The sequence below is a fragment of the Cibotium barometz genome, chromosome 5 (genome assembly GCF_041138505.1).
Source record: "Cibotium barometz isolate CiBa-2024 chromosome 5, ASM4113850v1, whole genome shotgun sequence".
Lineage (NCBI taxonomy): Eukaryota > Viridiplantae > Streptophyta > Polypodiopsida > Cyatheales > Cibotiaceae > Cibotium > Cibotium barometz.
In genome coordinates this window covers 30,383,603-30,404,724 of record NC_141050.1, presented here as the reverse complement: position 1 = coordinate 30,404,724, position 21,122 = coordinate 30,383,603, and the positions used below count along the sequence as shown (strand labels likewise).

The 21,122-nt window shown below is 38.2% G+C and overlaps 1 protein-coding gene across 1 annotated transcript; it reads right to left on the bottom strand.

Annotated features, from left to right (window-relative positions):
- Positions 1-6,529: 6,529 nt before the first annotated feature.
- On the bottom strand, positions 6,530-8,490 carry LOC147638346 (actin-depolymerizing factor-like). The gene is made up of 3 exons (XM_086798276.1): positions 8,353-8,490; positions 7,432-7,697; positions 6,530-7,019 (listed from the first exon to the last, which is right to left on the bottom strand). Exons 1-3 carry the CDS (start codon positions 8,353-8,355, stop codon positions 6,872-6,874), a joined length of 417 nt encoding a protein of 138 aa, XP_086654402.1. The 5' UTR covers positions 8,356-8,490; the 3' UTR covers positions 6,530-6,871.
- Between the last annotated feature and the right edge of the window lie 12,632 nt (positions 8,491-21,122).

Here is a 21,122-nt window from a genome sequence, read left to right as displayed (position 1 = left end):
TGATTGGATGAGAATGGATGAAGGATGATGGGAATAGATATGACTAGATGTGGAATAAGCAAAGAAAATGGACTTAGAAGAATGTGGAATAACGAGAAATGATGTGGAACAATGTGGAAAGATGAGAGTTTGTTAGAAACTGTATTTATGACATGTTTTTAAATTATTATTTTATGTCAAGAATACTGGGGAAGCATTTTGACCATCTTGTGAATGAGGTCGTGGAGACCTAAGTGATAAAGTTGCAACAACTGACAAAAAGAGTCAATGGAGGACGTGTTGCGTAGCAAGGTCGGTCGAGGTCTTGACCAGCCTCGGTTCGATTTAAATGGTGAGCTTCCGTTACGGTGGATGAGGGACCAAGGAAGCAACCTATGAGTGAAGCGCTAGGTGACCTGCGAAGGAGGAGCCTAGAGGGTGCTCACTATACGGTGCTCGAGTTCTAGGTCATCGAAGATACCCACGCGTGCGTCGGGGAAGAAAATGGAACAAGGATTTAGGGTTGTTTTCTAAACTTGGGTATGGATCTGGTTGATTGGCCCTGCTGGTCCTCCAACGGATGAGTCCATGGCTCTTTTATATGGATCTGTTGGTTGATCTTGCTGATCTTCAACGGAGAGTCCATCTGGATTTTTCTTATGTGATTATATTTCTGGGTACTATGAGCTAGGAACTATTGAAAAGGCCCCTGAGTGAACAGGTGGTGAGTGTTCTGGTTACCAATGATGCCATAGGTACACCGATGAAGGAATGATTGTAAATTGGAATTCAACCTAGATATTTTGGAGGATTATGATTAGTGATACTATGGTTTCATTAGAAGATTGTTTTAAAGACAGCTGAATCTGTGAAACATGCAATTTCATATTGGGTGTGTATTTGGTGTGACTATCTTGAAGTTTGTTTGAAGTGTTGGCTAGGGGGCCTAGGAACTCTTTTCCCTAGTACCCGGGGCAAAACATAACCAAATTTCTAAATGGATCCTATCACTATAGTGGTTGAGCGGTTGGCTAACCCATAGGATTGGATGGGGTTAGGCTGGGCTGATGGATCCCTAAAATGAGACTCAATTCTGTTATGTTACGATAGTTGAAATAAATCTCCGATAACCTTTGTTCTATGAAAAAGAATCAATGGCTGTGCCTCTTGATGAGGAAAAAAGCGTTGGACTCTATGATCCAAGTGCAAGTCTCTTCTTTGATCTGATCCTGAGACTTACAGGTTTGGTCGGATCAGTTTGGTTAGTGATGACCTTGACTACATTAGAATAAAATATCTTAGAGGAATCGCCTAAGTCTGCTAGGCGAGGGAAGTTTTTTCGGGTTCCGGTTTTGGAAGAACCGAGGGATTAGTCTCTTGTCCGGATATCCGGGCGAGGCCTTGAGTGAGAGGCTCTGCCCTGCACACAAGAACTGCTACTTCTGCTGCTAGCACCCCTGAATTCATTGCGCGGAGCGGGCACAGATCTTTCAAGAATAAAGTATAAATATTTGAATTTAATTGCATATCTTTTCCTATGAATATCAGGTCATGATGCTATGTTGGTCTTGTTAAGCATTCGGGTTTTTTTCAGAAATTTTAACTAGGGATGAGCATGGCTCATAATACAGATTCAACATCATTTATGATATATTTCTAGTTTTTTTTGTGATGATACTGTAAAAATTTTATGATTAATACCAACTGTTTAAGCAGTAGATGCAAATTGATCTAGGCATATGGTGATGTATCCTTAAGCTAATTCAGCCCCAAATCTCATTCACATGGATTGATAGAACACCAAATATGGATGCACATTACTTTTTCCTTAATCTAAGGTCCCCAACATATTGTTAATAGGCTTATGTTTGGGCTGATGGTACTCAATGCTGATTCAACAAACTGATACATTAGCACTACGCAGACTCTAGGAATTTTATTAGGCCTCAATATAGGCCAAAGAATTTGTCAATATAACCCATAATTTGAGAACTTAACCCTCGGTTTAGTTAGATAAGGGGAGGTCATGTGCACATGAGAATGTATATAGCTTCTCTTGTCAAAACAAGATCGGTCGGAAGCGGCCATTAGAATGTATTTCATAAATCTACTAATATGTAGTGACACTGATTATTTTTTACATATAGGTGGCTTTCTGAATTCATGCAAAAAGATCTCCTAAGACAAGCTTAACATGACTACCAATCCTCTGAACAAGATGTGGATTGTTGTGATATTTCTAGCTTAAATATACTAAGCTTTGTAAGTTATAAAGCTTACATATATATTTTTTAAAGAGCTTCAAATCAAGGCTAAAAAACAACAAAAAAACGAGTCCCTACAATTTTTCTTCCCTCTTTCTTAATTTTTAGGAAAAAAAATTCAAAGCTCCCTTTTGGCCAAAAAAATACCGTATTTTTATCCAAAATTGCCATTTTTAAGACCAAAAGGAGCCTAGACATTTACCCAAAATTTTCTCAAAAATTTCTCAAATTTTTCTTAAGCTTTTTCCAACAATTGGGAAAGTTTTTGGCCACTTATGCGTGCCTCAAATCACCAACATGTAAATTATTTATTATTATTTTTAACTAACACTTGAAATTTTCTTTTGTCATAATATCTTCTACACATTAGAATGACTCGAACATATCCTTATAATCCTCATCAATTGACCAAACTCCTATGACTTACAGTAGAATGTCTTCGACTCGCTTCTATATTGGAATGTAATTCACACTTATTTCAAGCATTGTACACATCTTTGACGACAACCCCAAAGATCTAGAAACATGATCATGTCATGATCCCTATAAGCAACACTCGCATTTTTCCTCCCAACATTCGATTTTGTCACTCATGAAACGACACGAACACTCTCTCTGGCCTCACACTACATGGTCCATATGTGTAAGGCACTCTCTCTTAGTGTGCCTATATATTTGAGAGGCTCACACTAGATGGTTCATATGTGTGAGGCACCCTCTCTTAGTGAGCCTATATATTTGAGAGACTCACACTACATGGTTCATGGTTCATATGTGTGAGACACCCTCTCTTAGCGAGCCTGTATATTTGAGAGACTCACACTACATGGTTCATATGTGTGAGAGCTCTAGCATTTATAATCTCTTTTTGTGAGTAATTCTAAGTGGTCCTTTGTGGATATCATGTCTCACATATTGTTAAGCTTTAGATCTTGCTATGTGTGATGCTTAGTGTTAATCTTGTGTGATGCTTAGTGTTATGCTTGATTAATACAAACATAACAAGGATTGCTTAATGTTAATCTTGTGCTTATGCTTGATTAATATAAGTTCTTTAGTAGATAGCATCTCTTTAACAAAGCTTATCAAGAATTTCTAGTGACACATGATTGATTGATTGAGTCATTTAGCATATGATAATCTTACCGATTATATTTTAATAGATAGCACCCCATTACCATGCTTTAACATGTAACATGTGGCATTGTGGGGATTGTGTTGAAGGTCCACATTTTTTGATGTAACCATGTTGGTAGGAGCTAGTATTATTCTATTATCCTCTATGTTTACATATTGGCTAGGCTCCAAGGTCAATGAAGGAGCTAGAGAGAGCTCTTCTCATGTAGTGGCACTCTAACATGTGCTTCTCAATATACTGAAAGAGAAACAAATAAAGTCCCAAGAGTACTCTAGTAGACTTCCTTATACACATGTTAGAGTGCCACTACATGAGAACTCATACACACACACATGCTCACTTCCCACCAAAGCACATGCATGCATTGATCCAAGAAAGCAAGAGAGTAGAAAGTAGACACGACAAGTTAGTAGAGTAGAGAAGATAGAGATCTTATTAGCTTTAATAAAAATAGATTAGAGAAGATAGAGTACAATAGAGAATATAGAGAGCTTCTTAGCTTGATACGTCTATTCAGTATTATTCTATTGCATCCTCTATATTTCCATATTGGCTAGGCTCCAAGGTCAATGGAGGAGCTCTTCTCACATAGTGGTGCTCTAACCTATGCTACTCAATATACTCAAGAGAAATAGATAAAGTACCAAGAGTACTCTAGTAGACTTCCTCATACACACACACATGCTTGCTTTCCACCAAAGCACATGCATGCATTGATCCACGTAAGCAAAAGAGTAGAAAGTAGACACGAGACAAGTTAGTAGAATAGAGTAGAGAAGATAGAGAGCTTACTAGCCTTAATAAAAATGGAGATTTCTATTTATGTTTTTTCATTTTCTTTACAAAGTTGAATTATATACATGGAACTCTTTCAAATTTGCATGAACAAGACTTAAAAATAATCCATGGATATCTAGGCTAGATCCTTTCTAATGCTACAATTGGAAATGACTCTCCCATTCTTAATTAAGCTTATACTATGAAACTTACATGCTTATAATATTGTGCATATTACAAAGAGTGAAATACATAAGATCATTACACACAACAAGTATTCTTAAAAAACATTGTGAAAATGTTAACCAAAATGGTGAACATATCTCCTTACTTAAGGTGATATGTCCTTGGATCACCAATGTTCCTTGCAATGGATATTGCTTTAGTCGTGGTAAATTTTAATGGGGTGTACTTAAGTTCATTGGAGTGGAGACATATGTAGTAACACACACAGACATATAGCCAGCAAACAGAGATATCGAGAAGCATAACACTAAAAGTAGATTGATGAGAATGAGCGAAGTGACATGATAAGATCATTTACATACTCATTCATAAGAGTGTGTACACATGCTCGGGGAAAAAACCTCTTAAGAAGGAAAAAAGTATCCCGATCCATTATTAACTTACGTCCATACATCACTACCATATAAATGACTACAAATCTCCCATGTAGTGATGTTGTGAATATGTACAAGGATCATGTGGCTGATCAATCCCTAAATAGCAATAAGCCCAAGCTTTGCGAAAAACTTCAAACGTCTCTCGTGAGAGAGCCTTCGTGAACATGCTTCCACATTGTCGTGTGTAGAGACATATGTGTGGAGACATAAGCCAGGCTAATCTCTTCTACCCCTACCTAATATAATGATAATGCACCTCAATGTGCTTTCTACGAGTATGAAACATTGTCATGTGTAGAGACATAAGCCAGGCTAATCTCTTCTACCCCTACCTGACATAATGATAAATGTTCTTTCTACGAGTATGAAACATTGGGTTTCTCGTAACAGCCAATGCACTTTGACTGTTAGTAGGGTGCTAGCATCCCATCGAGGTGGGGTGTGCCGCCTCGAGCTGATTGAATTGATTCAAAAATATATATATCAACTATAGTCAGCATTATTTTGGAGACTCAAATTTTACAATGAAAACCCTGGTTTAGTTACTACTGCCTCAAAATTGAGTTGGGTGTCAATAGCCTATTGGTGTCTCACATTTGATTGCAATGGTGGTGGTATGAAGGCGCTTTGACAGCCAAAATTGAAGTCAATTCAGTCTTTGAATATCATTCCCTTCATATTCAAAACCCACTTAGTTGAGGTCACGATCCATCTACAATTAAAGAAGAGAGTGGATGTAGTAACATGTTGATTGTACTGCTTATGGAAAGGATGAAAGACATTGACAAATAACAACACTCTTATGGAAAGAGTGAAAGACATTGACATATCAACGCTCAGCTCTACATCTCTTGTGGCACCCAGCCTCCAGGGGTTCATCTACGAGTAGGTAAAGAATGAGCACAGAAGCACAAATGCATAATGACCTGTAAAAATAATAATGCATGTTGCAACATCACTCAGTCAGAAAAATAGTGAATCTTAGTGTAAAACCACTAGTTCAAGCACATACCAAACTCAGTCAGAAAAATAGTGAATCTTAATGTAAAACCACTAGTTCAAGCACATACCAAACTCACAATGCAAAAAACAAAAAGCCTTTCGCGATAATTTAAGAATTCTTTCATGTTGCAGGCATGCTGCTACGACACTGGTCCATATGCAAGTCCAACATTGTTAAATGCTTGGCTAGATACCACCAGGAAATAACTCCTAAGAAAGAAAAGCAAGCACTTCACAAAGCCACCTGGGACGCTGGCCTTGCTAACACTAAGGGGGCCCGTGGCTGAACTACACCAAAGTTTCTGCCCAATTCCACAGCTTGTTGATAACACAGATCTCCAGTATTCCAACAAACCCCACTATCCAAAAGGGTTCAGATCCTGGCACGTCCTGGAAGAAGCTACTTATAGGAGAGCCAACTAAAACAACACTGATGGAGCCATCATTTAAAAAAAGCACGTGCTGCATGCATAAAATGTGTCATGAAAAGTAATCCAAATTTTGTGAATAGTGTGCAAATAGTGTCTCTGGATTGTTATGATGTCACAACATACTCTTCTTTGACATGCCATATCCCTTCCTGGCCACCTAGCTGGACCTTGACAAAGAAGTACACCCATAGGCCAACAAGTGCACAGTAGGAATAGGCTCACACTTCACTTGATAAAGGTGCCCACCCCAAAACTAACCAGTGAAAAAAAAAAAGTGAGCTTGGAATACAGTCTAGTGAATTTGAAGCTCATAGCCAACAAACAAGCCCAACATATGCAGGCACTTCATATTCAAGTTCTAGATCATGAAAGTCATTGTACTACAAAAAGCCAACAAATTGTTGCCAAAATGGTCACATGATTCAAACCAAGAGCCTTATCAGAATGAATTGTGACGCTATTATGAATTTCTACACACCCTGACTGTTGGAGAAACCTGTTAGTCTCCATGACAAAAGCCACTAAAAGTTCTCAAAAAGTACTGCCCATATCATCGATGAGGGAATCATTTGAAAGAATGTGCAGCTGCAAACCATCTATAAGAACACGATTGTTGAAAACCAGTATGTAGCTTGCCACAGAAAATATGAACAGCCCTTAGTAGGACCGCTCCTTGAGCTTCTCAATGTCAATCTCAGTGGGATCAGTGGCTTGGACTTCGTAGGTGATATCAAGCTCCCTTTTGAAACGGTCCTTGGAGCTTGCATATAGCATTTTGGTTCTCACTCGGGATACATCAGGAGACCTTCAAGCACAAAAAACTCATCAAGTCAGGCTCCATTATCTGTTTGCATCAACTGTAAAATCACTGACCTAATTCAACAGTTATAATAGTTAAACCTAAACAAATAAGTGACATCAAACACACAGATGATCCATTACAACAAAGCCATAGGATATACTTAATCCACTGAACCATAATAAACCCTAATTACTTATAAATCTTCGACAGGGTATCTCATAGCCCTTGGAATTACTCAAACTGATCAAGGTAAGGCACATCCCAAGACCCCTAAACATGATATAATAAGAGGCTTTACATGGGTAACAAATCTAGATAGGAACCTCTATCATTTCAACCCCTCAAACAAATTAAAATAAGTCTGTAGATAGCTTAAACCTAAATTAAGTTTCCAAAAAGTGAGTTCAAAACTAACCATGCCACAAAGAAGATCTTGCTCTTCTGGCAATTATCCTCTGTCACAAAGTCGTAATCATAGACAGCATATCTGCAGTCTTTCTCAGGAAGAGAGCCTGTGAACTGATCATAGCTGTCATCAGGTCCCCCTAACTTCTCTACAACAATCTTCTGAGATGCCTCATCAATTTTGAAGATAACATAACGGTGGGCCTTCTTCCTTTTTAAATCTAAGAACTTAAGCTTACACTCGTCATCCACAGCCATTCCCGACGCAGCATTGGCCTGTACAGTAATGGGCACACAAATCCATCACTACTCTTGACATAAAACAACCTTGCTTCAGACCATAAATACAGGCAAAATCAAAGCCTGCAAACCCTAAAAGATTGGCTAGAATTCATAGAAAGCATCGAGAGGGTGAAATGCCATGGGAAAACCCTGAATTCAGTACAAACCAAACATATACAAAACCTATGAAGGATCTAGACGGTAAAATGCCACGGAAAAACCAAACAAATCCAGGTGAAAGACCCATCTACCGATTTACAAACATCCAGGCAATAACATGCAGAGCACAACCCTAACAAGCGTAGAAGCCTAGAAGACATCCACACAGATGGAACTCTAGCATAAAATGCAGATGGCAGAACCATACCATCAGGCTCAAGAAACAGCAATGCGAAACCCTAACCCTACCGCACACATACAAACCCAGACAGTGGAACAAATGGTCCAACCCAAGCATGTCAAAACATCCTACCCTCGGGAAACCGTAGAAGGCATTCTAGACAATGAAATGGGGAAATCTAGCTTCCAGATCCTGAAAAGCATGGCGAAAACCTAAAATGCATTCAAACCAAGGAAAGCAAGGCAGAAACCCATGGCAATAGCCATGCAGAGATCCAAAAGTAAACAAACAGAGAGGAGATACACTTACCATGGTGAAAAGAAAGCTCGAGAACACTGTCTTGGTCTGTCAGCTCTTGCAGAGAGAAAACCAGGCCCAGAAACCCTAACTCTGACTCCGCGAAGTGATTCCTCTTTTATTATTTATCCTCATTGAACCATTTTCTTGGCATCTTCATCGTCATGACCCCCATGTCTTTCCACGTCCTTAGCACCATTAGTGAAACTTGGGGTTATTTTTTAGGCAAATTAATAGTTTTCTTGCAAATTTTAAAAATTAAAAAGCAAACCCTTCTTCCATGTGTGAGGATTTGAAGAATTTTGTCACCTGAAATGATCTACGATTGCAAGGATAAGGATATGGGGTTGAAAACACACAAAACACACGAGCCCATGGAGCTTGAGTCTTTTGAGCATGGTTGCTTTAAGTATGTGTAAATAGCATATTTTTGTAGAATCTTTGGGGATTTAGAACATATTGTTGAAGAGCTTCTTGTAATAAAGCTTGAGAGGATATTAATAATAATGATGAAATTGATGATGGTGATGATGCCTTATATATGATAAGGATATCGAATGGTTGACAAAATCAAAGACATAATTTAGGATATAGACCTGAAGCCTTTGAGTGTTAAACATGTGTGATGATGGAGTGGATTTTGTACGTTTGGAAGAACTTTGGGAACTTCGAGCAAAGCAAGATGTTTATTATGACGAGTGGAACCTTCGAGAAGACCTTGGGGATGATGACTTTACATACAAATAGTGATGAATCATGAGGAGGGGTTGCTGAAAGTGTAATAGAGCACCCTTCCTAGAGTGAATGACACTGGCAACAACAAGGTGGGAAATTAATCCCATATGCAAGGGTTGTAAAGGTTGTGTAGAAGTACATGGGGTATAAGAAGTGGAAGATCGATGGCTAGGAGGCGGAGATGGGATCTTGGCACTCGATCGACCCTAGTTGGCATGTAGCTCTGTTGTGGGGGCACTTAGTAATCTTTGTGCTAGTATGTTTAATGGTGGTTGACAGCCGTTTTGTGATTTCGTGTGTGTTCCTGGAGTATGTGGACTTGGGTGGCTTGGTGGAACTACACGCATGAGTGTTGTGTCGAGCTGGGTGTGGTGTGAGCGCCACATTAGGGCTGGCAAGACTGGTCATTGATCATTGTTCGATTAAGGGGGGGCTGTTAAAAGAGTCATGGAGCCCCCTTCCTAGTGAATGGCACATGGCAACTGTGTGGGAAATTAATCCCATATACAAGGGTTAGAAAGGCTATGTCGAGAAGAGGGGGAGAGGTCTTCATTCTCATGCACGTTTTTCGAGGGGTAGGTTGTGAGGGAGATCTATGGCTAGGGGCTAGGAGCATTAGGAATTTTTTGAGGTCATTTTTGGGCCTTGTAAGGAAGTTTGACCGGAATATTTCCTCCAAAAAGGGGCACCGGATAAAATTTTTGCAAACGAACTCCAAATTTGTCGGACCTCACATATTTAGATTCTACTCTTCAAAAGCTATCCATTGATATATAACACGATAGGGTTCGGAGAAGGGACAAGATAGATACCTAGAAGATTCCTTTTTGCCTGGGAAAGATTCACGTAACACGGCTCACACAGGATTAGGATCTGATGAAGGTGTACTCATTGAGAAAATACATCTTGAACGAGAAACAGACACTAGAGATAATCCTGAAGAAGAAGAGATTCAAGCTGAGTATGATCATGATGTAACGTGAATCTTCCCCAGGCAAAAAGGAATCTTCTAGGTATCTAGGTATCTATCTTGTCCCTTCTCCGAACCCTATCGTGTTATATATCAATGGATAGCTTTTGAAGAGTAGAATCTAAATATGTGCGGTCCGACAAATTTGGAGTTTGTTTGCAAAAATTTTATCCGGTGCCCCTTTTTGGAGGGAATATTCCGATCAAACTTCCTTACAAGGCCCAAAAATGACCTCAAAAAATTCCTAATGGTGGACGTGGATGGTGCATTTTACTTCGCAGGTTAACATGGTTTCACCCACTTGACTTACCGTAAGCGCTTTGCCATTTTACTCGTATGTAACGGAAGCCCATCATTTGTAAGACTATGGTAGACTTTATAAAGTAGCCTTACCATGAGCTTAATTCCAAATAGGGAAGTGGTCACCAACCTCATGTACATACTTGTTTAAGGCTAAAACTAGTGCCCATAGACTATTTTTGAGTTCTGTTTGGCCTAGTGTGAAAACTAGTCATTTGTATATAAGTCATTTTTGTAATAGAATACTTGTGAGCTCTCCCTCTTCTCCGTACCCTCTTACTTGTGTTATATTGAATCTTGCTTACTTGATGGATTCTTGCTTAGATAGGTTTGATTATAAGATCTCTGATGGATTCTTGCTTAGATAGGTTTGATTGTAAGATCTCTCTTGCATGAGCTATCCACCTCTTCTGTGATTAATCCTCCATAGTGTTGTAGGTAACCTTCTCTCTAACTTCACCCCTTTAACAAAGGAAGCATTCCAATGTGACAACAGAGTGAGGACATGATGATGGCAGACAAGCTAGCATACCCACATCGGGAAATCACATTTGCAACTCTAATGCAAAACCAAACAACACCTCTTTCAACAAAGGCTAAGTTAAGCTCTTCACTTGAACATATTTGGCAATTTCGAAAGGGAGTAACCTTGGGCTTAGCTACATTTTTTCATCCATTCCAAACTATTGGGATCACTCAATATTGCTCGATGTTGATTAGGAGGTCACACTCCAAAAAACGTATAATTTTGGAGTTGTGGATGTGTTAGTTTTGTTGCTTTTTATATTGCTTTCAAGCTTGTTTGCATTATGTCATTCTATTTGCATATTTGTGATGAGGAAAACCTTATTTCTTTGGTGAAGAGAAAAACCTTATATTGTTTTGAAGCTTGTTTACATTATATCATTCTGTTTGCATATTTGGGAAGAGGAAAACCGTCTTTATTCGTGATTTTCGCATGATTAGCCCACAAGGCTTTACTTTTATTGCATTGAGCTAAGAAATAGCTTGGCATTTTGTCACGGTTTGTCTGTCCATCCTTCTTTGGTTAATTGGGGACGCCTAATTACCACTATGTTCAAAGCATGGCACTTGGGTGATTCCAAATATTCCATGTGTAGGGCATATGAAATTAGGGATAGCTGGAACTAAGTGTGGATTGATTACTTATGTGTTTTTATGCTATGTTATGTTTTTATGATATTTATTAATTTTTCGGTTATGGTAATTTGATTGAAGTGATAAACCAGTTGGTATTAGGTTGGACGGTGTGTCTCCCCATAATCCTAGTGGTTTCAGTGGTATCAGAGCAAAGGGGGGAGAGAAGGTGAAAAATATTGAGAAAAATCAAAGGGAGGAAGGCTTGCAAGAGAAAGAGAGAAGCTACGTGCAACTTTCTGGTTTTTGAGAAAGAAGAAAAATTCAGAAAATTGAAAGGAATTGAAGGCTTGGTTGAGGTCTCTTCTTCAAGGTCACATCAAGGAAGTATCCAAGGGATAAAAGCTTTATTCAAAGCTTAACACAAATTATAATATTAAGCTTAAGACAAAGCTTAAAACAAAGCTTAAACAAGCTTAAGTTTAGCTTTAACTAAAAGCTTCTTCTACACGCTGCCTGCTGTTAATCCCCGCCCGTCAGGCCACCACGTGCACATATACGATTGCTTGGGAAAAATTCAGCTCTCAATTCAGCAATTGGATCAAACATATGTTTTGTCAGATGCGTCCGGCATGTTCTCTTACACAAATCCTGTACCCTCTCTAAGAGGTTTCGTGGAAGATCCAAGCATTTGAATTTGCAACGGCGGAGAAAGCTCTGCAGAAATCAAGGGTGGAGAAAAATTACATAATTTCTTTACTCAAAAAGGTCTAAAAAGATAAGAGGAGATTCATACGCAAAGCTTCTTCAAGCCAAAACTTCATCAAAATCAGCCCGAATTTGTTCAAATTTGGCCTGGCTTCGAACTGGAAATATTTTCAGTTTCTTATTCTGGTTTGGCTTAGAAAATTACAGCAATTCAAAGTTGCGGGATTTTCAAATTTGGTCATTTTACGCCTTCGCGAAGCTTAAATTCACTCTCAATTCTCAATATTTTTTCTATCGGAGACCTTCCGACGCTTCAAGACTACTCCAAGCACTTTGGTGATTGAGTTGGATGGCCACACCACTCTTCCAATTGCCATGGGATTCAAGATCTTCAAAATCATTACCACGAGCAAAAATTCATATAAATATTTCTAACTTTTTCCTATCTTTTATTTCTTTTTAACATTCATGTGGCTGATCTACCTGCACTTCCGTCTATTCAAGAGCAGCTCATAGCTTTACAAGCACAATTGGTCAATGAACGAACTCATAGACTTACATTAGAAGATCAATTGAAATCACGTAAGAGGCATAAGCATGACACTAAAGACGATAGTGATGAAGATTCTATTCTTCGAATCATGAAAGCAACTTTAGATGCTCAAACGGCTCGAAAAGAATCTTGTAATAATCGCAAGCTTTTTCTTTTCAGAATTTTGATGGAAAGAAGGATGCACGCACTCTTTTGGCTTGGCTTAGCCAATTCGATGACTATTTTTTGGGAGAGAAATTTTTCGAGAAAGACAAGGTGCTGCTGCTACGAATCACTTGATTTAGAATGTTGCTTTATGGTGGAATGCTACCAAGAATGGTCAGCATAAACCTCGTACTTGGAAGGATTTTCAGCACGAAATTAAGAAACATTTTCTACCTCCTCAGTATAAGGCTAAATCCTGACAGCATTGGGATACTCTTAGGCAATTGAAAGGAGAGGATGTCCAAACCTATATTGAAAATTTTTGGAATGCTCTCATTCAAATGCAATCTATAGAAAAAGTGCATGAAAAGCATCTTAAAAGGAAGTTCATCTCAGGATTGGATCCAAAGATTAGAGCGGAGGTTAATATGTTTTGTCCTCACATTCTCTCCTCTGCTAAATCTCTTGCTCTAAATTGTGAAAAGAAAAATGGTGTGCCCAAGTTCCAACAGGAGAATCGTAGTTCTAAATTCTCCAAAGATTCGACATCTTCTAGTGGTTTTGACAAGCGTTCTTCATTCAAGCAACCTTTAAATAAGGGTCAAGATCAAAGAAGCCAGCAGTTCAACAACAAAGTAAAGATTGGCAATAATAGCAATGGAGCGAGTGGAGAACCAAAGAAGTCAGAGATGTTCCAGATTCATTGACTCGAGATGAAAAAGCAGAAGATAATCTAGGCACTAAATTGGATTTTTCCACTGCATTTCATCCTGAATCTAACGGTCAAACAGAAGTGACAAATAGCACAATATTAGATTTACTTCATGCATATGTTTCATCTCAACCTAAACAATGGGATAAGTATATCCATATTTGGCAATTTGCATATAACAACACACCGCATTCATCCACTACAAAGGCACCTTTTGCAATTGTGTATGGAAAAGCTTTACGTACTCCTATCACTCGTTTTTCACACACTATTGAAGCTTCAGATCAATTCACCATTGATTTCAATTCCATTCATGATCATGTTCGTAAAGCTATTTTTAATGCACAAGAGAAATACACTAAACAAGCTAATAAGAAAAGGAAGTACATGATTTCTTAAGAAGGTCAATATGTTTTGCTTAGTATTGAAAAGAGACGTCTTAAAAGTGTTGAGACTAACCCTGTTGTTAAGTTAGCTCCTCATTTTTATGGTCCTTTTAAAATTACTCATAAGATTAATGACCTAGCACATAGGCTTTCACTTCCTTCTCATTGGAGGATTCATAATTCTTTTCACATTAGTCTTTTGAGGCCTTATAGGGGACCAATTCCTACACATCCTGTATATGAGAAAGCACCTAGTCTTGTTGACCAAGTAGAAGAACTTCAACCTAAGGCTATTATTGGCCACATGAGACCACTACTACTCGCACAGGTACTGTATATAATAGATATCTTTTGACCTTCAAAAATCATCCTCGCGCGAAAATGCTAAATGGATGTCTGAGCGGTTTTTCTGCCCCTATCTCGACATCATCCAATCTTACTTTCAAACACAGGCCAATTTATATGATGCAACTGAAGACAGTTGCTATCCCGGGCAAGAGGGATGTCACGGTTTGTCCGTCCATCCTTCTTTGGTTAATTGGGGACGCCTAATTACCACTATGTTCAAAGCATGGCACTTGGGTGGGTGATTCCAAATATTCCATGTGTAGGACATATGAAATTAGGGATAGCTAGAACTAAGTGTGGATTTATTATTTATGTGATGTCATGGACTTGTAGCATGTGTTGCTAACTCGTAGTGTGTTTGAATGGACAACCTTGTAGGTTGGTGAGATTTATTATTTATGTGATGTCATGGACTTGTAGCATGTGTTGCTAACTCGTAGTGTGTTTGAATGGACAACCTTGTAGGTTGGTGAGATTGACGTGATGGCGGCGATATGGTGCGAGCTATTATCGGGATGTTTCTCATTTTGATATTTTTGCCATAGTCTACGAGATTTTGTATTTGACCGCCCATTTTGATGTATTTGGGTGTGGACCTATTGAGCCGCCCACTTAAATTGTTATATTGGGCATGGATTTATTTATTTGCATGTGAATTAGCCCTTAGGGTTCTTTTTGTAATTATCCTTTAGTGTTTAGATATGAACACTTTAGCTAAGCTTGTGTTAAAAGCAACCCCCATTTTTGTAAAGGGCAAGCCCCCATTTTTGTTTAGATAGGAACACTTTAGCTAAGCTTGTGTTAAAAGCAACCCCCATTTTTGTAAAGGGCAAGCCCATGCATAAGCGTGCATCTATTTTTGGCTTATGGGCTATTTTTTATTAATAAAGCATAAATACTCAAGAAGTGGAAGGAAGCCGACACTTCTTGAGGGGGGATAGATTGCACCCAATGATTCTCTCTTGTGTTTTTATGCTATGTTATGTTTTTATGATATTTATTAATTTTTCGGTTATGGTAATTTGATTGAAGTGATGAACCAGTTGGTATTTGGTTGGACGGTGTGTCTCCCCATGATCCTAGTGGTTTCTTATTTGTGGTTAGGAGTGTAATTGATAATGCCAACTAGTAACTTATTTTGCAAATAGTGTTAGTGTCCTAGGCAGTGTTAATAAACTTTACACAATGTTGTAAAGGGAACCCACAAAAAGTGTCTCTAATATGTTATAGATGCATCTTTGCTATGTTCGCACACCTTGTGCATCAATCTTGTAACATGAGGAAGTTTACTTATTAGGCCAATTAGGCGTAGGCGATGAGAAAAGTCTTATTAGGCCAATTAGGTGTAGGTGGTGAGAAAAGTCTTATAAAGTATATAACTCACTTTTTGTCATATTTTAAGTTTAGAATCCCATTTGTGCAATAGATCTTAGTGTTTTCTTTACCCTCTCTTGCAACTCTATGCTAGCATGTATGGATGTCTAAATGCTTAAAAGTTGGGAAGGCAATGCCATTTTATAGTTTGTATATTTCTCTCTTTTCTCCTCTTCTTCTTCCTCTTCTTCCCTTTTCTTGTCTCATATGAGGCTAGGTATTTCATGGAATGGATCATTGTATTGGTGTATAACTAGCCATTACAATCATAATTTTCACTCTACAAATTGGGCATTACAATGGTGTAACAACATATGCAAAAATGGCAACAAGGATTAGCACTCATTAAGATGGATGTTAAACTTGCAAATTAAGTTTATAGATAATTCACCACCATGACCCTTGCTCTACTAAAAAGGTCAAATATTTTTGGCATTATTGCTAGGGATGAACCATTTTGCTTAATTTGATTAGCCATTCACAATTTTCTCTTAGATTAATTATCATTCACAATCATCTCTTGAAGTCTACCATTGCAAGCTCCAATTACCAACACACTACAAAGGGCATACGATAGTGTTTCTTGGTGTGTTTAAATGTTTGGGTTTGACGTTGGGTTAACTTTAGCCTCTAGAGATGTATTTGATCAAGATGCTCATTGGATTAGATCACAATAAGTGCATTAGGTTTTAAGATGAATTTGATCAAGAGGTTAAGTGCATTGGACTATAATAATGGAAAACTTAATTATTGAGAAGAAATTCCAATTTTTTCTTACTTCACAATGAATTTTCTTTCTCTATTTTCTCACTTTTCTTTTATTTCCATATTATCTCCTAGAAGATTTGGTAGATGTGTGGCTTAGTTTGTTAGTTGGATGAGTAGATGGCTAGACTTATTTGCAAGATTATTAGGGTTATGTACATTAGTCTGCTAGTTTGGTTATAGATAGGGCTAGAAGAAAGATATGAGTAGACGGCTAGATTGGAGGATTGGGCGCAGAGGCAAGTGAAGCATCAACAAAGATATCTCACTGTCAGGCCTAACCTGAGGGTGCCCCCTCCTCACTCCTTAATCTTGTAGCACCCCTCAAAAATGTGGGAGGATGAAGACAAGGGAGGAGACCTTCAGCTTATGAACCCTTTAGCAACCAACTCCTTAAGCATATATGGGATATGGGATAGGCCCCTTGCCATGTGGCACATGGTGGCATGCCTTTTTCCCAATACCCTCCCTCGATATACTAATAGGCAAGCACACACACAGCTACCTGACACCCCAACCCCTTCAACAAGGCCTGCCACCAATCACATCTGGCATGCCAATCCCATCAATAGCCCCGCTAGCCAATCGTGCATCTGGTATACTAGGCCCCACCAAGTTGGCCAGCCAATAGAGATTTGCACATGCTGCACACAAGTCAAGAGAGCAAACAAAGATGCTAGCACCATCACCCAGCTCTGATACCACTGTAGGATTAGGCATAGAGGCAAGCAAAGCATTAACAAAGAGATCTCACGATCAGTCCCAAAGTGAGGGTGCCCCTTGTTAGAAATAGTGCCCAAACATGCCCAAACATGTGCTACATTTCCATAAGTTGTTTTAGCAATCATAGGAGTCATCTAGTAAAAACACTTTCACGAAGCATAAAAGGTGAAGCTTGTGAGCATCTACTTTGATTGAGAGAATCAAGGAGCTAATTTTGTGGAGAAGATTATGGAGGAGAATTTGTAACCTACAAATCTAATTGTTGTTGATGTACACCACTTTAACCTTTTGCTTATATACAGGCGCATCAAATATAAAGAAAGATATGTGTGTTTTTGTCTACTGTCATTCCGCTTCATTGTGTTTTTGTGCCAGTGTCACTTCACAATGCCACTGCCGTTTCGATTTACTGTTCAATGTTCTTCTTCAGCTGTGCTTCTCTTCAATAGCCCATGCCAACAACGATCAACACTATCCTTTGAGGTAGGGCCTCCTCCAGTGTTGATGTCCAGCACACGAACGCCGAAGTTTAGTGTCCAACGTTAGCTTGCTGGTTTTGCATAGTTGCAACCAATAGCCGACGTCATCATGTTTTTCAGCTCCTCACAATACGCTTAAACAGCCAAAATATTAGGCAATGAGTTTTCATCAAGGATTTTCTTTAAGTCGTTAGAGCTGATTTCGAGTACCCACCAGCTGATTCTGACTGCCATATGTGAATCCGACTGTTTGGCTGATTCTGATTGCTCGACTGAATCCACCTGATTAGCTGATTCCGACTTGTTTTGCTGATTTCGACATGTTTTGATGATTCCGACTGCTCTAGCTGAATCCGACATGTCTTGCTGATTCCAGCATGTCTTGCTGATTCCATCCAACTGATTCTGTCCTACTAATTCCATCCAGCTGATTCCATCCAGCTAATTCCATCCAGATGATTCCATCCAGCTGATTTCATCTAGATGATTTGGACGTACTAATTCCGTCCACCTGATTCTACCCGATTGATTTCGTCTAGCTGATTCCTTCCTATTGATTCCATCTAGTTGATTCCTTCCTGTTGGTTCTGACTTGCTGATTCCAAACTACTGATTTTGAAGTGCTAATTCCGAACTTGTTGATTCCCAGCTTATTCCAAATAGTCTAGCTGATTCCGAACTCACCTTGACTTTCTTTATGACTTATAAGTAATGTCCACTAGTAGTGAGAGTGTGGCTGAAATCATTAACATTATGTCTTCTAACAATGAAAACTCATCATTATGTTCAGTCAACCAACCCTCCGAGCACCTCTAGGAGAGAGAAATTGCCCATTAGAAGAAAACTTAATAGAGCTTCTAAAAAACTGTGGAATCCAAACCCTGGTATTATGAAGAAGGCATTAAAATGGGTTTCAATCCTTATCTTACATCAAACCTTCATTTATATGGGACAGGAGATATGAAAGAAGATATGGGTTATATTAAGTTTCTTGTGAAGATTACTTTAGGTGGTCATAATTATTTTATTTGACACATGTTTTTTTTAAGCCAAACTTGTGAAGCATTAGACACTGCCCTTGCTCTTGCAAGAGGTAAGACCTTGCTATGGCTCATAGTGAGGTGAGAGAGAAGTTTAGAGGGGAGAACTTTCACACTTGGCAAACCAAGGTGAAGTTTAATCTCATGAAAAAGGGCTTGTGGAACATTGTTCAAGGAGGGAAAGAGGAAATACTTACTACCAGGGAGATTAGTGCAAAATCAGATTTAAAGAATGATAAGGCACTAGGCATTATAGGGGAACACTTGGATGACACTTTTGTACATCGCATTTATACTTGTGATACATCTCAGGATGCATGGGAAACCCTAGACAAACTATTTGGTGCTACATGTAAACACTCCAAGATTAGTCTCCTAGTGAAGTTCTTTGGGCTTCAAAAGGACCCCACAACTACTACGCCTGCCCACATTAATGATTTTAAAAGCCTCTTAACACAAGTCATAGGAATCAAGAAGGAAATAGAAGATGATGATAAAATTGTTGTGTTGATTAAGAGTGTGTCACATCTTGATGAATACTCAACCCTTGTAACAACTCTTTTAAATCTTCCAACTCCATCCCTCATCGACTTTGAAGCTTCTCTCTTGGAAGAAGAGAAAAAAAAGGATTCTAAAGAAGAGAGTACCATGTTGATGGTGCTTATTTTACCAAAGGGCAAGCCTCATCCTCGAAAGCCACCCCCCAAACCAAGAAGACCTTCAAGTGCACTTTTTGTGGCAAACAAGGACATCTTGAGGAGTTTTGTTTTGCAAAGAAAAAGGCCCAAAAAGCCTATCTTGTCGAAGAGAAGAAAGAATAAGGCTCTCCATCGAAGGCCACCCATGAGGCCAAACTTTGCTTTGATGACTATGATTATTCATTTTAAGGGTCATGGATTTGGCCCATTTTACTCTCACATATTTTATTTAAGCTTAGATACTCATTCTATGGCATTGTAAACCAAGAGTTTTTGTTTGATGTACCATCTTTTATATGGGCATCTAGCTTCGTGAGATAGCCTTCTTTGTGTATGGCAAACTCATCTTGGTCATCATAACCATTGTATCTCCAGCTTTGTACCTACCTTAGATTGTGGGAGGGCATTCAAGTTTAGGTCATCTTAGCCTTTTCCACCTTTACCCATGTTTGGTTCATGGGAGGGTGTTAGAAATAGTGCCCAAACATGTGCTACATTTCCTAAAGTTGTTTTAGCAATTATAGGAGTCATCTAGTAAAACACTTTCACCAAGCATAAAAGGTGAAGCTCTTGAGCATCTACTTTGATTGAGAGAATCAAGGAGATAATTTCATGGATAAGATTATGGAGGAGAATTTGCAACCTATAAATCTAATCGTTGATGTACACCGCTTGAACACTAGATATATTTGCTAGATTATTAGGGTTATGTAGTAATATTAGTGTTTGGCTGTAGATAGGACTAGAAGAAAGATATATCTCTTTATTTCTTTCATAGGATTGCTAATTTATTGATTAGAATGTTTGATTAAGTAGATTATAATTCCCAATTTATTTAGATTAGGAGTAGTAAAAATTGCTTAAGTAGAAATTAATTAACTAGAGATTAAAATTCCTAATTTGTTTGGACTAGAAGTAGTAAAAATTATTTAGAATTGTTGATTAATTAGATTAAAATTCTCAATTTCTTTATATCAAGAGTAGAATAAATTATAGATTAGGAATTAATATTTAAAGAAGGGGGAGGGATGCCTTAATTAAAGATTGACTTGGAATTGATCAACAAATAATTAAGAATTTCCAATGATCCCTATGTATGGCATTGGTTGCTTCTTTATCTAGCACCTGCCACATTTCCTCCTTCCCATTGTTTGCCTCCTAATGCTCTATTAGTGGCTTGCTATTTCTTTAAACAAGTGCCACAAACATACTCCCTCTAAGCACAAATGAATCACATCTACCAAAAATTTACAATGTGCATTTATACATGCACTACTAATAACAACTAGGATTAAACATTTGATTAATCATTTTGCATTTTGGCTCTTTTAATTACATTTTGTATTTTGGCTCTTTTAATTACATTTAAGCACTCATTTTTTCTCTTCTAATTATATTTGTCTCATTGGCATATTAAAAGTATGCAAAAATTTATCTACCAAAATGTCTGTAAAACACTATTAACTAATTGTATACGTGCATCTTGGCTCGTCTAATTTTATTTGGCTCATTTGTATATTAAAAGTACACCAAATTTATATACCAAGAAACTTTCATGTGCATTTATACATACACTATTGCTAACTACGAAGATTAATCATTTGATACCTACTCTGCACTATTAATAATCAACATTAAAGATTTAATGGAATTATCTCTCTATCCTACCTATTCATTTTATTCATACCCCACAACCTATATTCATACCCCACAACCTAAATTCAAAGCTATAACACAGAATGAATTTCT

Excerpts from the sequence above, each read along its gene's own strand:
- LOC147638346 (XM_086798276.1), bottom strand. Across the intron at positions 7,020-7,431 it reads AAGATCTTCTTTGTGGCATG|GTCTCCTGATGTATCCCGAG; the intron begins GTTAGTTTTGAA and ends TTGTGCTTGAAG.